Source organism: Stigmatopora nigra, chromosome 5 (assembly GCF_051989575.1).
Source record: "Stigmatopora nigra isolate UIUO_SnigA chromosome 5, RoL_Snig_1.1, whole genome shotgun sequence".
Classification (NCBI taxonomy): Eukaryota; Metazoa; Chordata; class Actinopteri; order Syngnathiformes; family Syngnathidae; genus Stigmatopora; species Stigmatopora nigra.
The window spans coordinates 1,681,334-1,699,524 of NC_135512.1; the positions used below are offsets into that span (position 1 = coordinate 1,681,334).

The following is an 18,191-nucleotide window of genomic DNA, read 5'->3' on the forward strand; positions in this document are numbered from 1 at the left end:
ATATTCGGAGTTGGTGGGCAGCCAATCGTAGGGCACTAGGAGACAAATTGAATTGGATTACATGCTTTTTTTTGTCATAGTATAAGTATAATGAGATTTAAAGATTCACCACCAAATAAACAAATAACAACAACAAAAAAACAAATAATCACTAAATAAGTCATAAGTAAATAAGTAGTCGCAACATGAATACGTTGAAAAGTGTACAAATAATAAAAAAACAGATAAATAGATAATGTGTATCGATAAATGACCAATAAGTAGTTGACATAAGAAATATTTTTTAAATAAATAATCACTAAATAAAGTAAATATTTGGTCGCTACAGGAATAAGTTGAGAAGTGCATAAATAACAACAAACAAACATAAATTATGAATAAAAAATCAATAGATAAGTAGTCAACATAATAAATCAATAATTCTAAAAAATAAATAAATAGTCGCAACATAAGTTGAGAAATGCACAAATAACAACAAACTGAAAAATTATAAATTACTAATTGAAATAAATAAATAAACAACAAATAAGTAGTCAAAATAATAAATAATAAAAAACTGCAACAAATAAGTAGTCAACATAAATAATAAATAGTAATATATATTAGTCAACATAATAAATTAGTATTTGTACCAAGATAAGTAGGGAAGTGCACAAATAACAACAAACAAACAGATAAATAATCAATAAATAATTATAAATAAATAAGTAGTCAACATTGAAATGGTCACATAAATAAGCAGATACAAAATGGCTAAGGTGGATAGCAGTAAGTTTTTATTAGGTGCAGAACTTTGAACGTTGACGACTGTTGGGAAGAAACTGTCCTTGAGTGTGTTTGTCTTGGCTGTTATGCTCAGACTCCCACTACTTCGAGATTAGATGTGAAAATCTTTTTTTTATGGCCACTCTCCGTATGAAACTGAACACATTTTTTTACAGCGAATCCCAGCAGGAATCCAGATGTCGCAACGTTCCATCTTCTAGAACATTCTTTTGGGTTCAACGACAGGCGAAGAAATGCAAATCATTTTTTGGGCCGAAAAGGGGGCCACTAAATCTTGGAGACGGTTTTGGGAAGAATTTTTTTCACCACTTGGATTGGGCAGCGGAGCGGGAATGCCCGGAATCTGCGGAATGCGCATCGGGCGGGTGGAGGAGAATGTGGAAGGCGTAAATATTGACATTAAAAGTCGATGCTTTCTGAGGAATTTTGCCCAGGTGGAAGAAACCATTTTTTTTTCAGCTTTGAAGGTGCACATTTTTAAAGAAACCGGTTTTCGTCAGCATTGATTGGTCGTATTTTTTTTTTTGCCCTGTTAACTTTTTGACGTCTTGAGATTTTTTGGGGGGTAGTGACGACCAAATTTGAAAATCTAAGCATAATTTGTTGTTCAAAATTTGGATACGGATCGATAAAATCATAATCCTGAAGCCAAAATTAGGCATTTTTTGGGGCCTCCTATAGCAGCCTTTTAATTTTTAAAAAATAATAAATTGGAAAAAAAAATGCATTTTTTAAAACATGTTTTATACGTTATTTTTTTCAATTATACAAAAGGATAAATCAGTAAATACTCCTTTTTTAAGCTATTTTTTAAATTATTTTTGCTCATTATTTATGAAATCACTATTAATAAGTTTAATTAAAAAAAGAATAAAAAAATAAATAATGAATTTATTTATTATTCTGTATTTTTTTTTTCCATGTTTTACATTTCTTTCATTAAAAAAACTGAAAAATGTGGAAAAATAACCTGTCATGAATTAATCTTCCATTAAATTTACAGTAAAAAGTAAACCCTGAAATATAATTTCCCTATAAATAACATTCTTTCTATTCCCCAAAACAAAATAAAATTTTCAAACCATTTTTGGGACATATATTAATATCTTTAATATGAAATATTACGAAACACGCATTAACAAAATCTTTAACCACAAATGGTATCGCCACAATTTGTGTGTTTGTCTTCCAACATCCATTAAAAAAAAAAAAGAAAACACCCACACGAAAACAACCCCCGAAAAAAAATCATAGTCCATCTTTGGCAATGGAAAACAACAAACATAAAACCAACAAAAACAATATATTAACTTTTTAAAAAACACATTCCCGTCACACTGCATTGACCAGCAAATGCCTTCTTCTCATTCATATCGCATTTCCAGGGAAAAGCACCAAGTGGAACGGACTATTAAATGTCAGAATTGTGGATAACTCCGCCCCCCAAAACCCCCAAACGCTGACATGGCCGGAATTTGGTGCCCTGAAAACGCATTCCTGGGGAAAACTTTTTCTATGGACGGTGTGTAGAAAGCGGTCTAACTAAAGCAGGGAATGCGCAATGGTTTTTAAGGGACTTGGCATTCCAGGCTTTAGATAGCCCCATTTTTTTTCTCTTCTCGGCCAGGAATGTGAAAAGATTAGCTTCCACTGGAAGGGGGGGCGAGGTGAGGTGAGGCCGGGGGGGCAAATATTAGCTTCGGAGCTATGTGAAGCCTCCACACCCGAATATAAGAACCTACTACTAGCCACCCTGAACTTTGACCCCAAAATTCAGGTCAACTTAAGACAATTCTTAACCTGAAAATGCCACTAAATGTTCATAAATAGCAAGTAAACCAATCAGGAGGGTATTATTGCCTATTGTATACAGTGGTACCTCGACATAAGAGTGCTTTGACTTATGAGAAATTTGAGATACGAGTAAAATTTGGTGTAAATATTTATCTTGAGATAGGAGATACATTTTGATATATGAGCACTGGGCGGAGCATTGCATTTTTTTTCTATGAATATAAAATGTTTTTGCATGGTTGATTTTCATTTAAATATAATATAATTTTTATAATTTTTTTATCATTTTCTCTAATTTTTATGTGTTTTCCACATCTTTTGTACACAATTGGAACACTTGGATCAATTTTAAAGGAGTTTACTTGGTCATTTATTATTATTATACATTGAATAATTAGAAAATGTACAACTTACTCCTCTACTTACAAAAAAAATCCAAGTTACGAACTAATGTTGTAAGTAGAGGTACCACTGTATTTTTTTGTTTGTTTTGCATATTCCATATTAAAGTCAGTTTGATTGATGGCTCACATTCATGCTAACTAATTTTGAGTCAATTTATACCCCAAAAAGTGAAGTTACTGACCGCCATTGAGGAGAATAGACGTCCAATCCATTTTGAATGGGTGGAGCGAATGATCATTTGTTGACTGTCACTTTTTTGCAGATTTTTGGGGCATTTCCAGGTGACTTAAGGTATTCGTTGCCTCCCATTGATGCTGTTTTTGACCTAAAAAAATTGAACAAAGGGCAGTAGTACACACACTCAATCACACAACTCACAAAATTCTGGTTCTACGGCACCCTTGTCGAAAAAATACAAGTATTTGAGTGTGTATCTATGGTATGAATGAGCGGAAATCCCCCGGGCCGGATAGGACCCTCAAGCGGGTCGTTTTTGGGCCCGCGGGCCAACCGTTTGGTAAAGTTTGTAAAGGACGTAGCCCCGCCTTGGAGATAAATAAAGTTAAATAAACATTGTCCTGTTATACAGAACCCTCAAACATGTCCCATTGTTTTAAATAAAAAAGACAAATATTTAGCTCAAAGGCTAACACGATGCTAACACGGAGGAAAAGGACTAAGACAAAAGACAGATTAGGAGTTTTTAGTTGTCCTATTTGTCTTTTTTGGACCCAAATACTCCGTGGTAGGATACAAATGAGCAGCAAATGATAGAAAATATAAATAAATAAACAGCAAGACATTTGGACTTTACTCAAATGAGGATTTCCAACATCTCGGATTCAAGCGACGTTTGTAGAAGTTCGTTCTTCTCCCAAGTAACTGTCGGGAAGAAAAGTTGTCGTTAGAACGCAACCAAAAAAGAAACCTTGCTTAACTTGCTTGTGGAATTTAGTAGCCTAAACCTATCATAAGTCTCATTTGCGACATTTTGCGCAAAAGCTGGTTTGGAATATGCAATTTGGCTAACAGTAAATGCTAACTTTAAGTAGGACGACTGTCTTTTACTATACAGTGGTACCTCGACATACGAGTGCCCTGACATACGAGCAATTTGAAATAGGAGTTAAAATTTTGTGGGGAAATATTTATTTATCTTGAGATAAAAGACAAATTTAGATAAATTTATAACTAATGTCTCCATGAGCACTTTTGTTGGCAAGTAGTCGTGCGTTATCTTATTTTAAGGACATTTGTGTGTAAAATTTTGGGAATATTTTGAAGGTAAGACAAAAGTAAACAACCCTCGATAGGTTGCATCTGAAAGTCAGGGTGGAGGCGGGGCTAATAGAGCCAAGAAAGATATCGAAATTTCAAACTAAATTAGAATTAAGTTTAGTGTAAGGTTAGATCAGGGATGAGCAAACTTTTGGGCCCGGGGGAGGGGCCACATTGACTTTAAAAATGTGACAGATGGGTGGGGTCAGCACAAGATAGAATACATCTAAAAAAGTGCATCCGTTAACAGTACATATCAAACATAAACAGAGAGAAAAAGGACTCAAGTATTAACATACTCATCACTCATCATTAAAGTCAAAATTATAAAGTACAAAGTAAAGTCAAAAGGAATGTATTAAGAAATATTATAATGTATTTTAAAAAAAGATAGAGGGGAACATTATTTAGACAACGCATGCGGGCCGGATGTGGCCCGCAGGCCGTAGTTTGCCAATGTCCAGTTTTGATTAAACATAATTTTGAGTGTTTCTGCATTTTAATCCAAGTTAATTTAAATTTATTTATGTTATATTACGAGCGCGTTGCTGTGCAAAGTTTTTACGAGAACCGTTAAACAAATTTGAGAATTTACATCAAAAATGCTGCTCCATTTACAAAAAATCCAAGTCGTAGAGCCAATTAATTTCCCAATTTCTGTATTTTCACGACTATAAGATGCACTGCATTATAAGGCGCACCCTCAATGACGACATTTTTCCCATATATAAGGCGCACTGTATTATAAGCCGCACTGTCTGTCTATTTTGGAGAAAATTTCAGACTATTAAGTGCGCCTTATAGTGGTAAAAATACGGTAGGTAGAATTTTAGCGCAAACCCACCAGAGTGGTCCTTGGCCAAGTTGACGGGGGCTTGTTCACATTGTGTGGCAGAGTCCCGCCTAGCGCCGCGTGGTTGCCGAGCGGCGCCACCTGTCCGGTCATCCGAGAAGCTCTTTCCTGCAGATGCGTTGGACAAAGAAAGAAGTGGCTTAATTATTAGCCCCCGCTCACATCCACACTTAAACACTAAGGTTCTTTCCCATGACTATTCTGGACGGGCTCTATTCCGGACGGAGGTGGGCCATGACACGCATTCTTTCTTTTAAAAAAAAAAAACGCCTCGTCTATTTGAGGGGGCGGTGAGGGGCCGTCACCATTTTTGTTCTTCTGACCTTTCTGCATTCTGTCTGTCTGGTGAACAGTTGTCGGCGGACGCATCACGTCATTCACGTGATATCCCCGTAGGGGAATTCTCTTCAGTATTTTAGGACTTGAATTTCAGGTATTTTTAGGATTTTAATTTTGGTATTTTAGGACTGGAATTTCAGTATTTTAGGAGTACAATTTTAGTATTTTAGGACTAAAATTTCCGGTATTTTAGTATTTTAATTTAGGTATTTTAGGACTTTAATTTACGATATTTTAGGACTTTTATTTCAGTATTTTAGGACGTTAATTTCAGTATTTCCGGACTAAAACTTCCGGTATTTTAGGACTTTAATTTCGGTATTTTAGAACTAGAATTTTGGTATTTTAGAACTACAATCTCAGTATTTCAGGACTAAAATTTCTGGTATTTTAGGATTTTAATTTTGGTATTTTAGGATTTTAGTTTTGGTATTTTAGGACTTAAATATCCAGTATTTTAGGAATTTAATTTCAGTATTTTAGGACTTTTATTTCATTATTTTAGGACTTTAATTTCAGTATTTTAGGACTTTAATTTCTGAATTTTAGGACTTGAATTTTGGTATTTAAGGACTTTAATTTCAGTATTTGAGGATTTAACTTTCTGGTATTTTAGGACTTTAATTTTGGTATTTTAGGACTTGAATTTCTGGTATTTTAGGACTTTATTCTTATCAAATAATAATTCCAATCATGCAATAAAAAAACAGATAACCAATTTTTTAGAATATTCCAGCTTTCTCTAGTAATACTTCAATATAGAATTTTATTTGCATCATATTACGATTGAAAATAATACAATAAATAACTTAATTCTTATACTATCCCACTTTTTCTAACCCAAAATTACAATGTACAACTTCATTTTCATCATATTACGAATTTAAAACTGTAATAATACAATAACTTAATTCCTGAAGTATTACATTTTCTTTAATTTTATAATTCTACAATGTATGACTTCATTCGCGTCAAAATGCAACTTTATCCTTGAATAATTTTCATATTACTCAATGATTACTTTTAAAAAAAATGTATTTTGACGTTCGTGGACCGGATAGGACTCACTTTTAGCCTGAGCACTGCCGGTTGCCGTGGCGATGGACGGGACAGAGCGGGTGGAGCGGAGACCTTGTTTCTCCAAATTGGACTGTTCCCATTTGGAGCGTTGTTGAAGGACCTTAATCATGGCGTCTTTTTCCAGCAGCTGCGCGTGAAGGGCTCGGATCCTGCAGCAAAAAACATATAAAAATAAAAGTCTTTATTTTGGGTACTTAAGAGTCATTCTTTGGAAAAATACTAAAGGCATTTGGTTGATTTGCTATCTTATCCAGGAGACAGGACCCAAAATAAAACATCCGATTCATTCCGATAAGTTGGAACATGATAACTTGGTATTTTGAAAGGTCAATTTTTATGGGAATTCTTTTTTTGGATGATTTTGGGTTTTCCAGGTTGTATATTTTAATCGCATATTTCATTTTTTTTTAGAGAATTGTTGACCTGGAACTGGTTCCACGAAAAAGATAATGGTGTACACGCTAAAGAGTTTTAATGATTCAGTTCTACTTTAAGAGTGCATATTGAGACAAGATTCAAGTTAAAAAAACAAAAAAAATGTCATCAATTTTTTTGTATTCGTTATTTTATTTTGAAATTGTCACGATAGCGTTTCGTCCTGCTTGAAAATATCTTAACAATCTGCTGGCCTCCCATTGTTTTTCTTTTATTTTATTTGATTTAAAAATATATAAATATATATTGTTTTTGTATTTATTTTTTATTTTTTTATTTAAAAAAAAATAATAATAATTTTTGTATTTTTTTTTTATTTTTTGAGTGTGGTTAAACTTTTAAACTTTGTTTAAAATTTAGACAATGTTTTAGCATACTTGTTATTCATTTTAACACCTTAATAAATAACAATCTTATAATTTTCTCTAATTTTTGTTTTGTTTTTCACTTATTTCATCCAAAATTAGGACACTGTGATCATTTCTAAAGGCATTAGTTAGTCATTTTTATTTTTTACTGTGGAACAAATACAACTTAATCATAAAATACTGCTCTATTTAACAAAAAAAAATCGTAAGTAGTACCTATTCTCCATTTCCTGATGTCTGTAATTCCCCAAAGGCAAATCATCGTTAAAACTGCTGTCAGGCGAATGCCCGGGCGAGTTTTTGATGATGGTGGTATCTCTGCAAGAACGCAAAAAGTGATTAAATCAATGGGCGGAGCCACAAAAGCATTTTTTTTTGGACAACGTACCTCTGTGCCGCGGCCGTGGCGGCGGCGTCCATAGCAAAGTGCCGCATGGTGCTTTCCTCCAAGTATTTCTGCTCCCATTTAGTGATATCGGCCTCCAAGGCCAAGATGCGTTCCTCCAGCTCCCTCAACTGCTGCTGGGACAAGGAGGAGGAGCTTGGCTCGCAAGCTGAGGGGCCGGCGGTTTGATTCTGAAAGCGGGATTTGGGTATGTTAAAAAAAAAAACAACAACAACAAGAATACAAATGTAAATGAAAGGTCTGTACCTGCTGCGTTCGCATGCTTTTGAGTTCCTGCTCCAGGCGGGTACGCAGTCGCATCTCTAGCTCCTCCCTCTTCTCGCACGCCGCCTGCAGCTGTCCCAACGAGCTCTGGAGGCGCTCCACTTTCTCCACGTAGGCCCGCTTCCTCTGTAGCTCGTCCTCCAGCTGTCGGTTGCGAGTGTGCGCCGACAAGAGCGCCTTCTCCAGGAGTTCGCGTCCACGCTGGCTTTCCCCCGCAGACACCCGCAGGTTCTGGATGGATGTCTCCAGACGATCGCGTTCGCGCTGCTGCTCCTCGTCTAGGGTTTTAAAGTCGTCAATTTAAAAGAGGCTAACAATCTATAATCTTATAAAGCGTGATTTATGGGTGTGTGTGTGTGGGTATGTTAAGATTCTCTCGCTATGTTTGTCCAAACCTTGCAACGTAGAGAGTTGAATTTTTTTGTGGTGGCTATAAACGGTTGTAGGATCCCATTAAACACATTTTCAAAATATATATTTTTTAATTTTAAATAATAATAGTAATAATAATAGCAGTAATAATAGTAGTAGTAGTAGGAGTAGTAGTGGTAATAGTAGTGGTAGTAGTAGTAATAATAGTAGTGGTAGTAGTAGTAATAATAGTAGTGGTAGTAGTAGTAATAATAGTAGTGGTAGTAGTAGTAATAATAGTAGTGGTAGTAGTAGTAATAATAGTAGTGGTAGTAGTAGTAATAATAGTAGTGGTAGTAGTAGTAATAATAGTAGTGGTAGTAGTAGTAATAATAGTAGTAGTAGTAATAATAGTAGTAGTAGTAATAATAGTAGTAGTAGTAATAATAGTAGTAGTAGTAATAATAGTAGTAGTAGTAATAATAGTAGTAGTAGTAATAATAGTAGTAGTAATAGTAGTAGGAGTAGTAATAATAGTGGTAGTAGTAATTTATAGTAGTAGTAGTAATAATATTAGTAGTACTTGTAGTCGTAGTAATAATATTAGTAGTAGTAGTAGTAGTAATAATATTACTAGTACTTGTAGTAGTAGTAATATTAGTAGTAGTAGTAATAATATTAGTAGTAGTAGTAATAATATTAGTAGTAGTAGTAGTAATAATATTAGTAGTAGTAGTAGTAATAATATTAGTAGTAGTAGTAATGATATTAGTAGTAGTAGTAGTAGTAGTAATAATAATAATAGTAGTAGTAGTAGGAGTAATAATAATAATGATGATGATAATAATAATAATGATAATAATAAATTATATTTTATAATTTTAATTGTCTTTTGGTTCTAAACAAGCAGGTGGGACCGGTGAAGCCTCGAAAAATGAAGTGAGGTAAGAAAAAGGTGAATAATGGTAGAATCCAGTTCTTTAAAAAAATACAACTGACGCCTTACTTTGAATGCTTCTTGATTATACAAACACCCACCTACCCCCCCAACCAAGGGAATGCAGACTTCCTGTGATCCACTTACACACACACAAACACACACACACACAAGGCGTAGCTTTGTCCCGCCAAAAGCTGCGGAATGCATCCGCGGAGCACCAAGTAAACAAGAAGCTGAAAATATAAGAGGACCAGCGCCAGAGAGACGAGCCAGTCGACGCCCCGCCATTGTCCGTCCCAGCCACCTCCACCATTCCGCAAACCAACACACCCACCCACCCACCCACGGTTGTCTTGCTCTTTGACACCCCCGCGGTTTGAATTCCTTGCTAAAACTTACTTTGCTCGAGGAGTTTGAGGAAGACGTGCTGCTTGTGTTCCGAACGTTCCGCTTCCTTGTCCGCCTGTTGCTTGGCGGTTGTGCACACTTGTTCTAAAAAAAATGGAAAAATAACGTCATGTCATTGGAGAATTTGCTGCTATGAGCAATTGACACAAAAATGTTGACCCAAAAATGATGCGATGGAGTTTTTTGGACGTACCTCGGAGATCTCGGTTAAAGTCGTGCATTCTCTTCATCTGGGCTTCTAGTTTGTTCCTCATGGTCTTTTCTAGAGCTTCACGTTTAGCCGAGCCCTTTAAAAGGGTCTCGTACGCCTCAGATATTCTGGACACCTCCTTTTCCAGCTGGTAAGAGACAACAATCAAGTCAAAATGTCGCCTAGGGACATCGGCGGACTGTCAATCGCGGGTCATAATAAGATTAACAACCAATCATACCTAAGGGCAATTTAGAGTATCCAACCAATTAGCCTAGCATGCATGTTTGTGGAGTTTAGGAGGAAACTGGAGTACCCGGAGAAAACCCATGCAAACTCCACCTGGATTTCAAACCAGGATCCCAGAGTTGTGAGGGTGATGCGCTATCCACTCAAGCCGCAAGGGGCGCCACAAGGGAACAGAAAGAAAAAATTAAAATGGAAAGGAGGGGAAACAAAAGAGATGCTTAGGAATGAAAAGGTGGTGATGAGCCAAGATGGCGGCATGCGTAGGGGGCAGTGGCTCTTTGCTCTCCATTTTGGAGATCTGTTTACTCAGTTATGTGCAATATCTTAAGATATATTAATAATATTATAGAATGACATTGCCAGGATGTGACATTTTAAATTTTTCATTATTTATTTATTTTAATGGGGAAAAACAGTTTGTGGAGTAGCTTTTGTTGTATAATGACAATATAGGCTTTTGATTAGATTTGTAAACAAGGACAAAAAAACCTGAGTTTCCATCCAAGAATCTCTAACTTTTACCTTGCTCAAGCGTGCTGCCTTCTCTGCGTATAAGTCCACTTCCCGCCTCAGCCTCTGGTTTTCCCGCCGTAGGGCGTCGCCCTCGCCGACCTCATCGCTCCTGACAAACGGAAAAAAAATGAGCGGTCGCCGAGTGAGATCCGAGGCGGTGGACCATCTACCTGCACCGAGGGTAGAACGGTGGAGGCCCGGTGGGTTCTGGGAAATAAATCCTCTTCTCCATGGGTGGGTACCCAGGCGGAGGACCCCTGGGCTCCCCCGGTGGCAGGGAGGAGTAGTGCAGCTGCGGGAAACTTAGCGAAGGGCTCATGGCGGGGGGGCGGGTCGCTGGAGGCACGCCCCTTTCTAGGGTGAGCCGCATTAGGCGTTCGCTGAGGGAACGGGCGTGCTCGCGTTTGGCGTCCGAGTCCGAATCCCGTTTGGCGTTTGGCTCCTCCTTCAGGTATCGGGAGTGGACTCGGGCTTCCTCGTAGGTGGGGAGTTCCTCCCCGTTGAAGGAGATTCGGGAGGGCTTTTCCGGAGGAGCGCAGCTCCCCCGGTGCTCTTGGCCCTGGGGGTCCTGCCGGGTGGATACGTGCGGGTGCTGGTCCAAGGAATCCGGCGGCGAGCGGGGACCGGCGCTACCGCGTAAGGCCTGCTGCTGGATGGCCAGCAGGGCGCGGGTGTCCGCCAGGTTGCCGAAACGTAGCTGCTCCCGGATGAGGCGGTGGAGGACCGTCCCGGGGGCCGATTCGGCGGTTCGCATGGCCCGGAGAGGGTCCGAGTCCCCGGGTGGATGGACACGGGTCGGGGAGAGGAGACAATCACCGGGATTCTACGGGAAAATAAATGGATTTGTTAATTTAAGAGTTAACAGGGGTGCTGGAGTCGAGTTAACAGTTGACAAGACTTTGAATTGAGGACGCTAGGAGACAAAAGACTAATCGATTATAGCTAGAGGCAATTTAGCATAAATTTAGCCTAGCATGCATGTTTTTGGGATGTGGGAGGAAAGCGGATACCCAGGAGAAAACCCATTTCAGTTATACAAGGAAAGGTTGTAACCTGGGATCGAACCCTTGACTCCAGGACTGTGAGCCAAATAGCTAACCACTACAAAAATATTGTGAAATGTTTTCGTCAATGAATTTTGAAAGAAATTATATACTTTTTTTAAAAGTAGTGATTAACCTCTTAAAATTATGTAAAATAATTGTTATAAATAAAATTAAAATCTTTTTATGGTGTTTTTTTTTTTGGTCATTATAAAAAAATGCTGCTTTGTTCACTTTACTTTTTGGAAAACGCAAGTGGAAAAATATATCAATTTACCATTAAAAGTTATTTAGTGTTTTTGGCATTAATAAAAAATATATTATTTTTTTTTTTTTACAAATTGTGTTTCCCTTATTTTAATAGTAAAAGTACAGCATATTTACTATTTAACCCCATTTTTAAAATGTAAATTAACGGGAATATATAAATAAACAAAAAATAACAGTTTTTTCATGTTTAACAACAAAAAGAATAAAAACCGAATTAAAACTGAATAAAAAATATATATGAAAATTAATCAATAAACATTGTTCATTTTGCTAACCCAAATGACTAAAAAAGATGTATTTAACAATAACATTTTATACTAATACTATTTGGAAAAAGTGCCATAAAAAAATTCAGCAAAACTCTGACTTTTATTTGCTACGTTTAATGTAAAGACCCAAAACAACTATTTAATCATCTTAAATTTTTCCTTGTGTGAAATATTACCCTAAATGGTCAACAACAGCATCCCTTATACATCATACTTCAACCAAACTGATACTTTTGCACCATTTAACCCAATCCCCAACTCGAAAATACTTTAAAAAATACCTCCAATTGTCAGTTTGAAGTTCGGTCCGAACGTAAGACGATGATTCCGACTAAAAATGGTCTCAAACCATGAAAAAAAGCGGCAAACTCACCAAATCTGGGTCTCATTGTGCTTCGAAGAACGCCGCAAAGTTGAGAAAACTGGCCCGCTGCTGCCAAACTGCCCCGGTTTGCGTCCCGCCGCGTGTACGTGGGTGTGCGAGAGGTAGCCGACCGACCGGGCGGGCAGTACGTCTCATAAAGGCTGGCGGCCCGATTGTGTCGAGGGAGGAATGAGAGGAATGCTGAGGCTCCCTCCGCGTCCCCTGGGGATCAAACGCACCAGAAGGAGGGTGGAGAGGATGTGGGGGAAAGGGGGAGGGGACACTGCTAGGGAGGCGGGACCATAGCGAGGATCCAGGATGAGGACCGGCCGGCCGGGGCGGCGAGGAAGGGAAAGGCAGTCCACCTCCATCGACATCTAATGTACGGTCCATCTCGAGGGAGGGAGGTTGGATGTTGAGTTCAGGGACTGTGGGAAAAATCAGTGGTGAGGGTGAAAAGTCATGTGGTTAGTGAGGAAGACAGTTTGTTGGCTAAGGGGATTTTGGCATTGGGAAATTGAAGGTATTTGGAGTGTAGGGGAAAGGTGGAGGACTTTGGGGGAGGTCGAAATTGGGGAGATTTTAGGGAATATTTGCTTTGGGGAAAATTTGAATGTTGGTTATTTTTTTTAATTGAAAGAGCGGTTATAAAATAATAAAAGGGATTATTACTAATGATATGATTAGTGAAAATGCGACAATATATATATATATATATATATATATATATATATATATTGAGTTTGTTTTTTAAAATTTGGATTTGTATTTATTCGTTTAAGTTTACCCCTGTTTTGGAACAAATCAATTTTATCATATTAATTTTTTTAAATTCAAAACTGAAAATATTGTGATATATATATATCTATTTTTGTAATTATTCATTGTATTTTTTCTTATTTTTTTAAAGGCAGAAACAGTTGTCTCCAATTTTCTAGTTAAGCATAAATAAATTTTATTGGCGGTTTATTTTTTTAAAGAAGCATTATGTCAAACTTTTTTACATATTTTTTTCCCATCAAAAAGCGACAAACCCATCTATTCTCCCTATTTATATTTTTAAAATTTCATTCAAAAAAATAAAAAAGAATAAAATATTCTTTAAAAAAAACATACCAAAAAATAAAAACATTTAAATATCTTCACCTCCCGCCCACTTCTCCTCCCAAAGGGGATGCTGGAGCCTATCTGTAACATAAAAAATATTCCATCTCATTTTAAGTATACTACACCTTCACCAAAATCTATTCTACAACCATCATCACAGTAACAAAATTGTTTTTTTAATCGTTATTTTTCAAAGATGAATTGCATGCGGAGGGTAAATATTTAAGCCCAGGCTCGTGCCGGGTAATTGCGAGGATCCGTGTGTCCCCGTGTACAAGGGGCGGGGGGTTCATAGGGGCGGGGGTCTCTCCCAGGCATGCTGCCTGCCAGCTGTCCACAAAGACCCCCCCCCTGAAAGAACCCCCACTTTTGAGCAGAAGCTGTGAGAGACGCATTGTTCTCCCTCCAAAAAGCAGACATGACGGGGGTAGACCTGCCATCTGCCGGCCCCCCCACTCCCTACCCCTCGCCAAACTACCCTTCTAGCTACTCTTTAGGATCAGCTGGTCACCCGTCAGCGAATAGGGGGGGTGGGGGGGTTCGCTACCATGTCAGCGCCTTGTAAACAAAACGCCGCTTGTTGGCGCTAGCCTGGCGGGCCCGAAAAACCGCAGGTTAGCGCATCTTCAGAACGTCCACCTGCTCATTTGCATGGCGGTTAAACAGAACGCTTTAGTTTTCAGATAAGACCAGCCGTTATGCAAAAAAAAATAAAAAATAGGAACACCCCGACGGCGCTAAAATGTTCGTCCGTTTTGACGGCCGACACAAAGTGGTCTTTGTGAGGATGGGATGGAAAATGTTGGAGTTTTGATGGAGTTTTTGATCAAAAGGCGAGTTGAAAGACGGTGGTTTTGCTTATAAAAGGTTTGGAAAAAATCCCGCCCCCCAGGCAAGTTTGCACTTGGAAATATAAAGCTTAGGGGGGTGGTTATTATGAGTAGTAAGAAAAATGACTAAGTCGTTTTTGTGAATGGACAAAAGATTTTTGAGTCACGTCTATGGGGATTTTTGAGAGACATTTGTCATGGGCTTGAAATAGAAAAATTGATGTTAAAAATGGTTTCTTTTGGGAACATGGGATTTGGTAGAAAGGTATATGATGAGTGGAGTTTATAAAAAAGTATTGGCAAGTATTGGTTGGAAATGGAAAGGGTGTTGGGGATTTTTGTGAGATTTTGTCAGTGATTAAAATTATAAATTAAGCCATCAAAAATGGTTTCTTTTGAGGATAAGGGATTTGGTAGGTAGCTACATTATGTGCAGACCCCCCAAAAAAAATCTTAAGCGGTATTATCTGAAAACGCAAAAGGTGTTGGGGATTTTTGAGAGAATTTGTCATTGGTTTAAATAAAAAATTAAATCATGATTTTTTTTCAGGAATATTGGATTTGGTAGAGCGGTACATTATGTGGAAATACTCCTCCCCCCCCCAAAAAAATCCCAAGAAGTATTATCTGAAACCGCAAAGGGTGTTGGGGATTTTTGTGAGATTTTGTCATTGGTTAAAATTTAAAATTAAGTCATCAAAATGGTTTCTTTTGAGGATAAGGGATTTGGTAGAAAGCTACATTATGTAAAGACCCCCCCAAAAAATCTCAAGTACCATCTGAAAACACAAAGGGTGTTGGGGATTTTTGAAAGAATTTGTTATTAGTTAAAATAATAAATTAAGCCGTGAAAATTTGTTTCTTTCGAGAATATTGTATTTGGTAAAAATGTACAATATGTGTAGACCCCTCGAAAAATCTCAAGCGGTATTGTCTGGAAACGCAATGGGTGTTGGGGATTTTTGAAAGAATTTGTTATTAGTTAAAATAATAAATTAAGCCATCAAAAATGGTTTCGTTCATGAATATTGGGTATTTGGTAGGACGGTATATTACATGTAGACGGACCATTTAAAAAACAAAAATCCCAAAAAGTAATTTCTGTAAACGCACCAGGTATTGGAGATTTTTGAGAGATTTTGTCATTGGTCAAAATTAAAAATTAAGTTGTTTTTTTCAGGAATTGATTTAAAGATATGGTATCTTTACCCCATTTTCCTCATTGTTTTGACCCTTATGTGTAGTAAGCGAAAATACTTTTAAATGTGTACACCCAACACATGGTTGCATTTTCTTTGTTTTGACCTGCAGCGTTTACACAAAAACACAAACCAGTTTTTCTACGCTTTTTAACCTCCCGTGGTCTTATAAAAATAAACGCACCTTTCCGCGATTGGCCCGGCACAATAGCAATAACGGCTGTGAGCCGACGGTGATGTGAGCCGAGGTGGGAGAAGCTTCTTTTGTTTGAACACCCCGCCCTCCCTCCCCCGGAAAGGAGGAAATGGCCACATTCCTCAAATTACCATGACCATGGCGTCTGACACGGCCCGCGGTCTGCCGCGGGAGGGGGGTGGGGTCACCCCACATGGTCGCCCTAATTCGGGACCGCAACTACCTTTCCACTACAGGGGTTTGAATGATGCTAGTTGGTCAATTTGGCGCAAAACAATGGCAATAATAGACAAGGTAACTTACCTTAAGGATCACTTTGACAAGAAAAAGTGCAGGATAGTCTTTAAATATTCATTTTCTGAACTGGTTCTTCTTATGAGAGTTGTGGGGGGTGCTGGAGCATTATCCAAGTTGACCAAAAGCACCAGGTGGGGGCCTAGTAGAATTCAGAAAAACAATGCATTGTGGGAGAAGAAAGAATTTACAGTACATTTTTAATATGTTAATTCATTTAAAGAAAGTTGACTACAACTTATGTTGACAATTTTTTATCGATTATTTGTTTATTATTGAATATTCATCTGTTCATTTTTTGTTGCATTTTTTGAGCACTTTGCTACTTATTTCTGTTGTTTGCTACTTGTTTGTTTATCATTTTGTTATAATGTATTTGTCTGTTTATTTATTAATTTAGAGAAAGTTGACTATAACTTGTTGACTATTTTTTATTAATAATTATTATTGAATATTTATCTGCTCATTTTTTGTTGCATTATTTGAGCACTTTGCTACTTATTTTTGTTGTTTACTACTTAAATTGACTACTTGTTTGTTCATAATTTTGTTATCATCTTTTGTCTGTTTATGTATTAATTAAAAGACATTTGACTACAACTTGTTGACTACTTTTTAATCGATTATTTGTTTATTTTTGAATATTTATATGTTAATTTTTTTTGCATTATTTGAGCCCTTGGTTTTTGACTACTTATGTTGACTTATTATTTTGTTACAATTTATTTTGTTCATTTTATTTGTTGTTATTTGTACACTTTGTGTTGACGTTTTAAATTAAAGTTTGTTGTAATACTGTGTGTGCCTTTTCCTCCCCATCACAAACAGATAGAGATCAGACAAAAAAGCTGAACAAAGCCCACAGGGTTTTTCGTTAATAAGCCCCGCCCACTCCCAGATGGCCAGTCAAGAGCAGATAACGGGGCGAGCGCCCTTAGGCGACAACGGCGAAGAGCAGGTGGTCGTGCTCCATATCTCTGTTTAGTCAACATACACAAAGATGAATTTTACGGTTGGCGCAAGGGATCCTTATTATTCATTGGCTGCCGTTTACCTCTTGTTGCTAAGCAGAATTCAGAGAAACAACGCATTGTGGGAGAAAGAATAACTTATTGTACATTTCTTAATATGTCAATTCATTTAGTTTCTTTATAAATAGTATCTAAATGTCATGTAGGCCAGACATGTTTGTTTTTGGCCCCAAAAAAATTATTTGCTTGCTGCCATTGACGGCATTCGACGTCCAATCCGTTCAGCCCACTTTTGGCCAAATTTGGGTAATTTTTTTATTAATTTTGAGACACTTTTTTGTTTGTCTTTCATGTTGCTGTCATGGAAGCCGTCCTTTTTTAAGTAGAGTATGAAGGAGCTACAAAAAAAGTGCCCATCAGGCAGAAAAACCAAGATGGCGGGCCGGATCGGACCCCCTTGAGGGCAACTTCCAGCCCGCGGACCGCAACTTTGACACCCCTACATTAGACAAGCAGGAAGCGCAAAATTCTGGAGGCCGTCTAGCATTATAGGAAAGTCACATTCCATTCTAAAATTAGCTTTGTGATTGTGTATTTTTTTCTATTGTAAAATGAGTTAAACAAAAACATAAAGGTAAAAAAAATGGTTTCTCACGCGTGCCGGGGAATGTCGGAAGGGTTGACGTCTTTCCAAATTCTTTCTCGCGTACTTTCACTGTCAGCGAAATTGGGGTCAGCGGGGTCGCCCGACTGGACAGTCACAGGGCGGGTGGGCTTGGGCGAAATCATCAGGCCTTGATGACATCACCAGACCGCCATGAAAATCCGCTGGGTAGATCCCGTGAAGTTGGCGCACCCTTGTGGAGTGGCAAAGAATTGCTGCGCAAAAGAGGGTTCAGTTGTATTTAGCATAAGTTCAATATATGTCAATGATATTAAGTCATAGTTTTCAAACATTCGGGTGCATTTCTTGTGGAGTTATCTCAAAA

General features: G+C 37.7%; 1 protein-coding gene across 2 annotated transcripts; it reads right to left on the reverse strand.

The window, feature by feature from the left end:
* Positions 1-1,817: 1,817 nt before the first annotated feature.
* On the reverse strand, positions 1,818-16,372 carry amotl2a (angiomotin like 2a). 2 transcript variants are annotated; one of them, XM_077717683.1, is made up of 14 exons: positions 16,241-16,338; positions 13,722-13,793; positions 12,615-13,033; positions 10,830-11,482; positions 10,669-10,768; positions 9,901-10,045; positions 9,699-9,791; positions 7,991-8,286; positions 7,727-7,914; positions 7,555-7,656; positions 6,524-6,684; positions 5,108-5,224; positions 3,800-3,867; positions 1,818-3,310 (listed from the first exon to the last, which is right to left on the reverse strand). In XM_077717683.1, exons 4-13 carry the CDS (start codon positions 11,411-11,413, stop codon positions 3,800-3,802), a joined length of 1,854 nt encoding a protein of 617 aa, XP_077573809.1. In that variant the 5' UTR covers positions 11,414-11,482; positions 12,615-13,033; positions 13,722-13,793; positions 16,241-16,338; the 3' UTR covers positions 1,818-3,310. The 2 variants fall into 2 exon arrangements, with proteins under 2 accessions (XP_077573809.1, XP_077573808.1); XM_077717682.1 differs by lacking the exon at positions 13,722-13,793 and having other exon boundaries at positions 1,820-3,867; positions 16,241-16,372.
* Between the last annotated feature and the right edge of the window lie 1,819 nt (positions 16,373-18,191).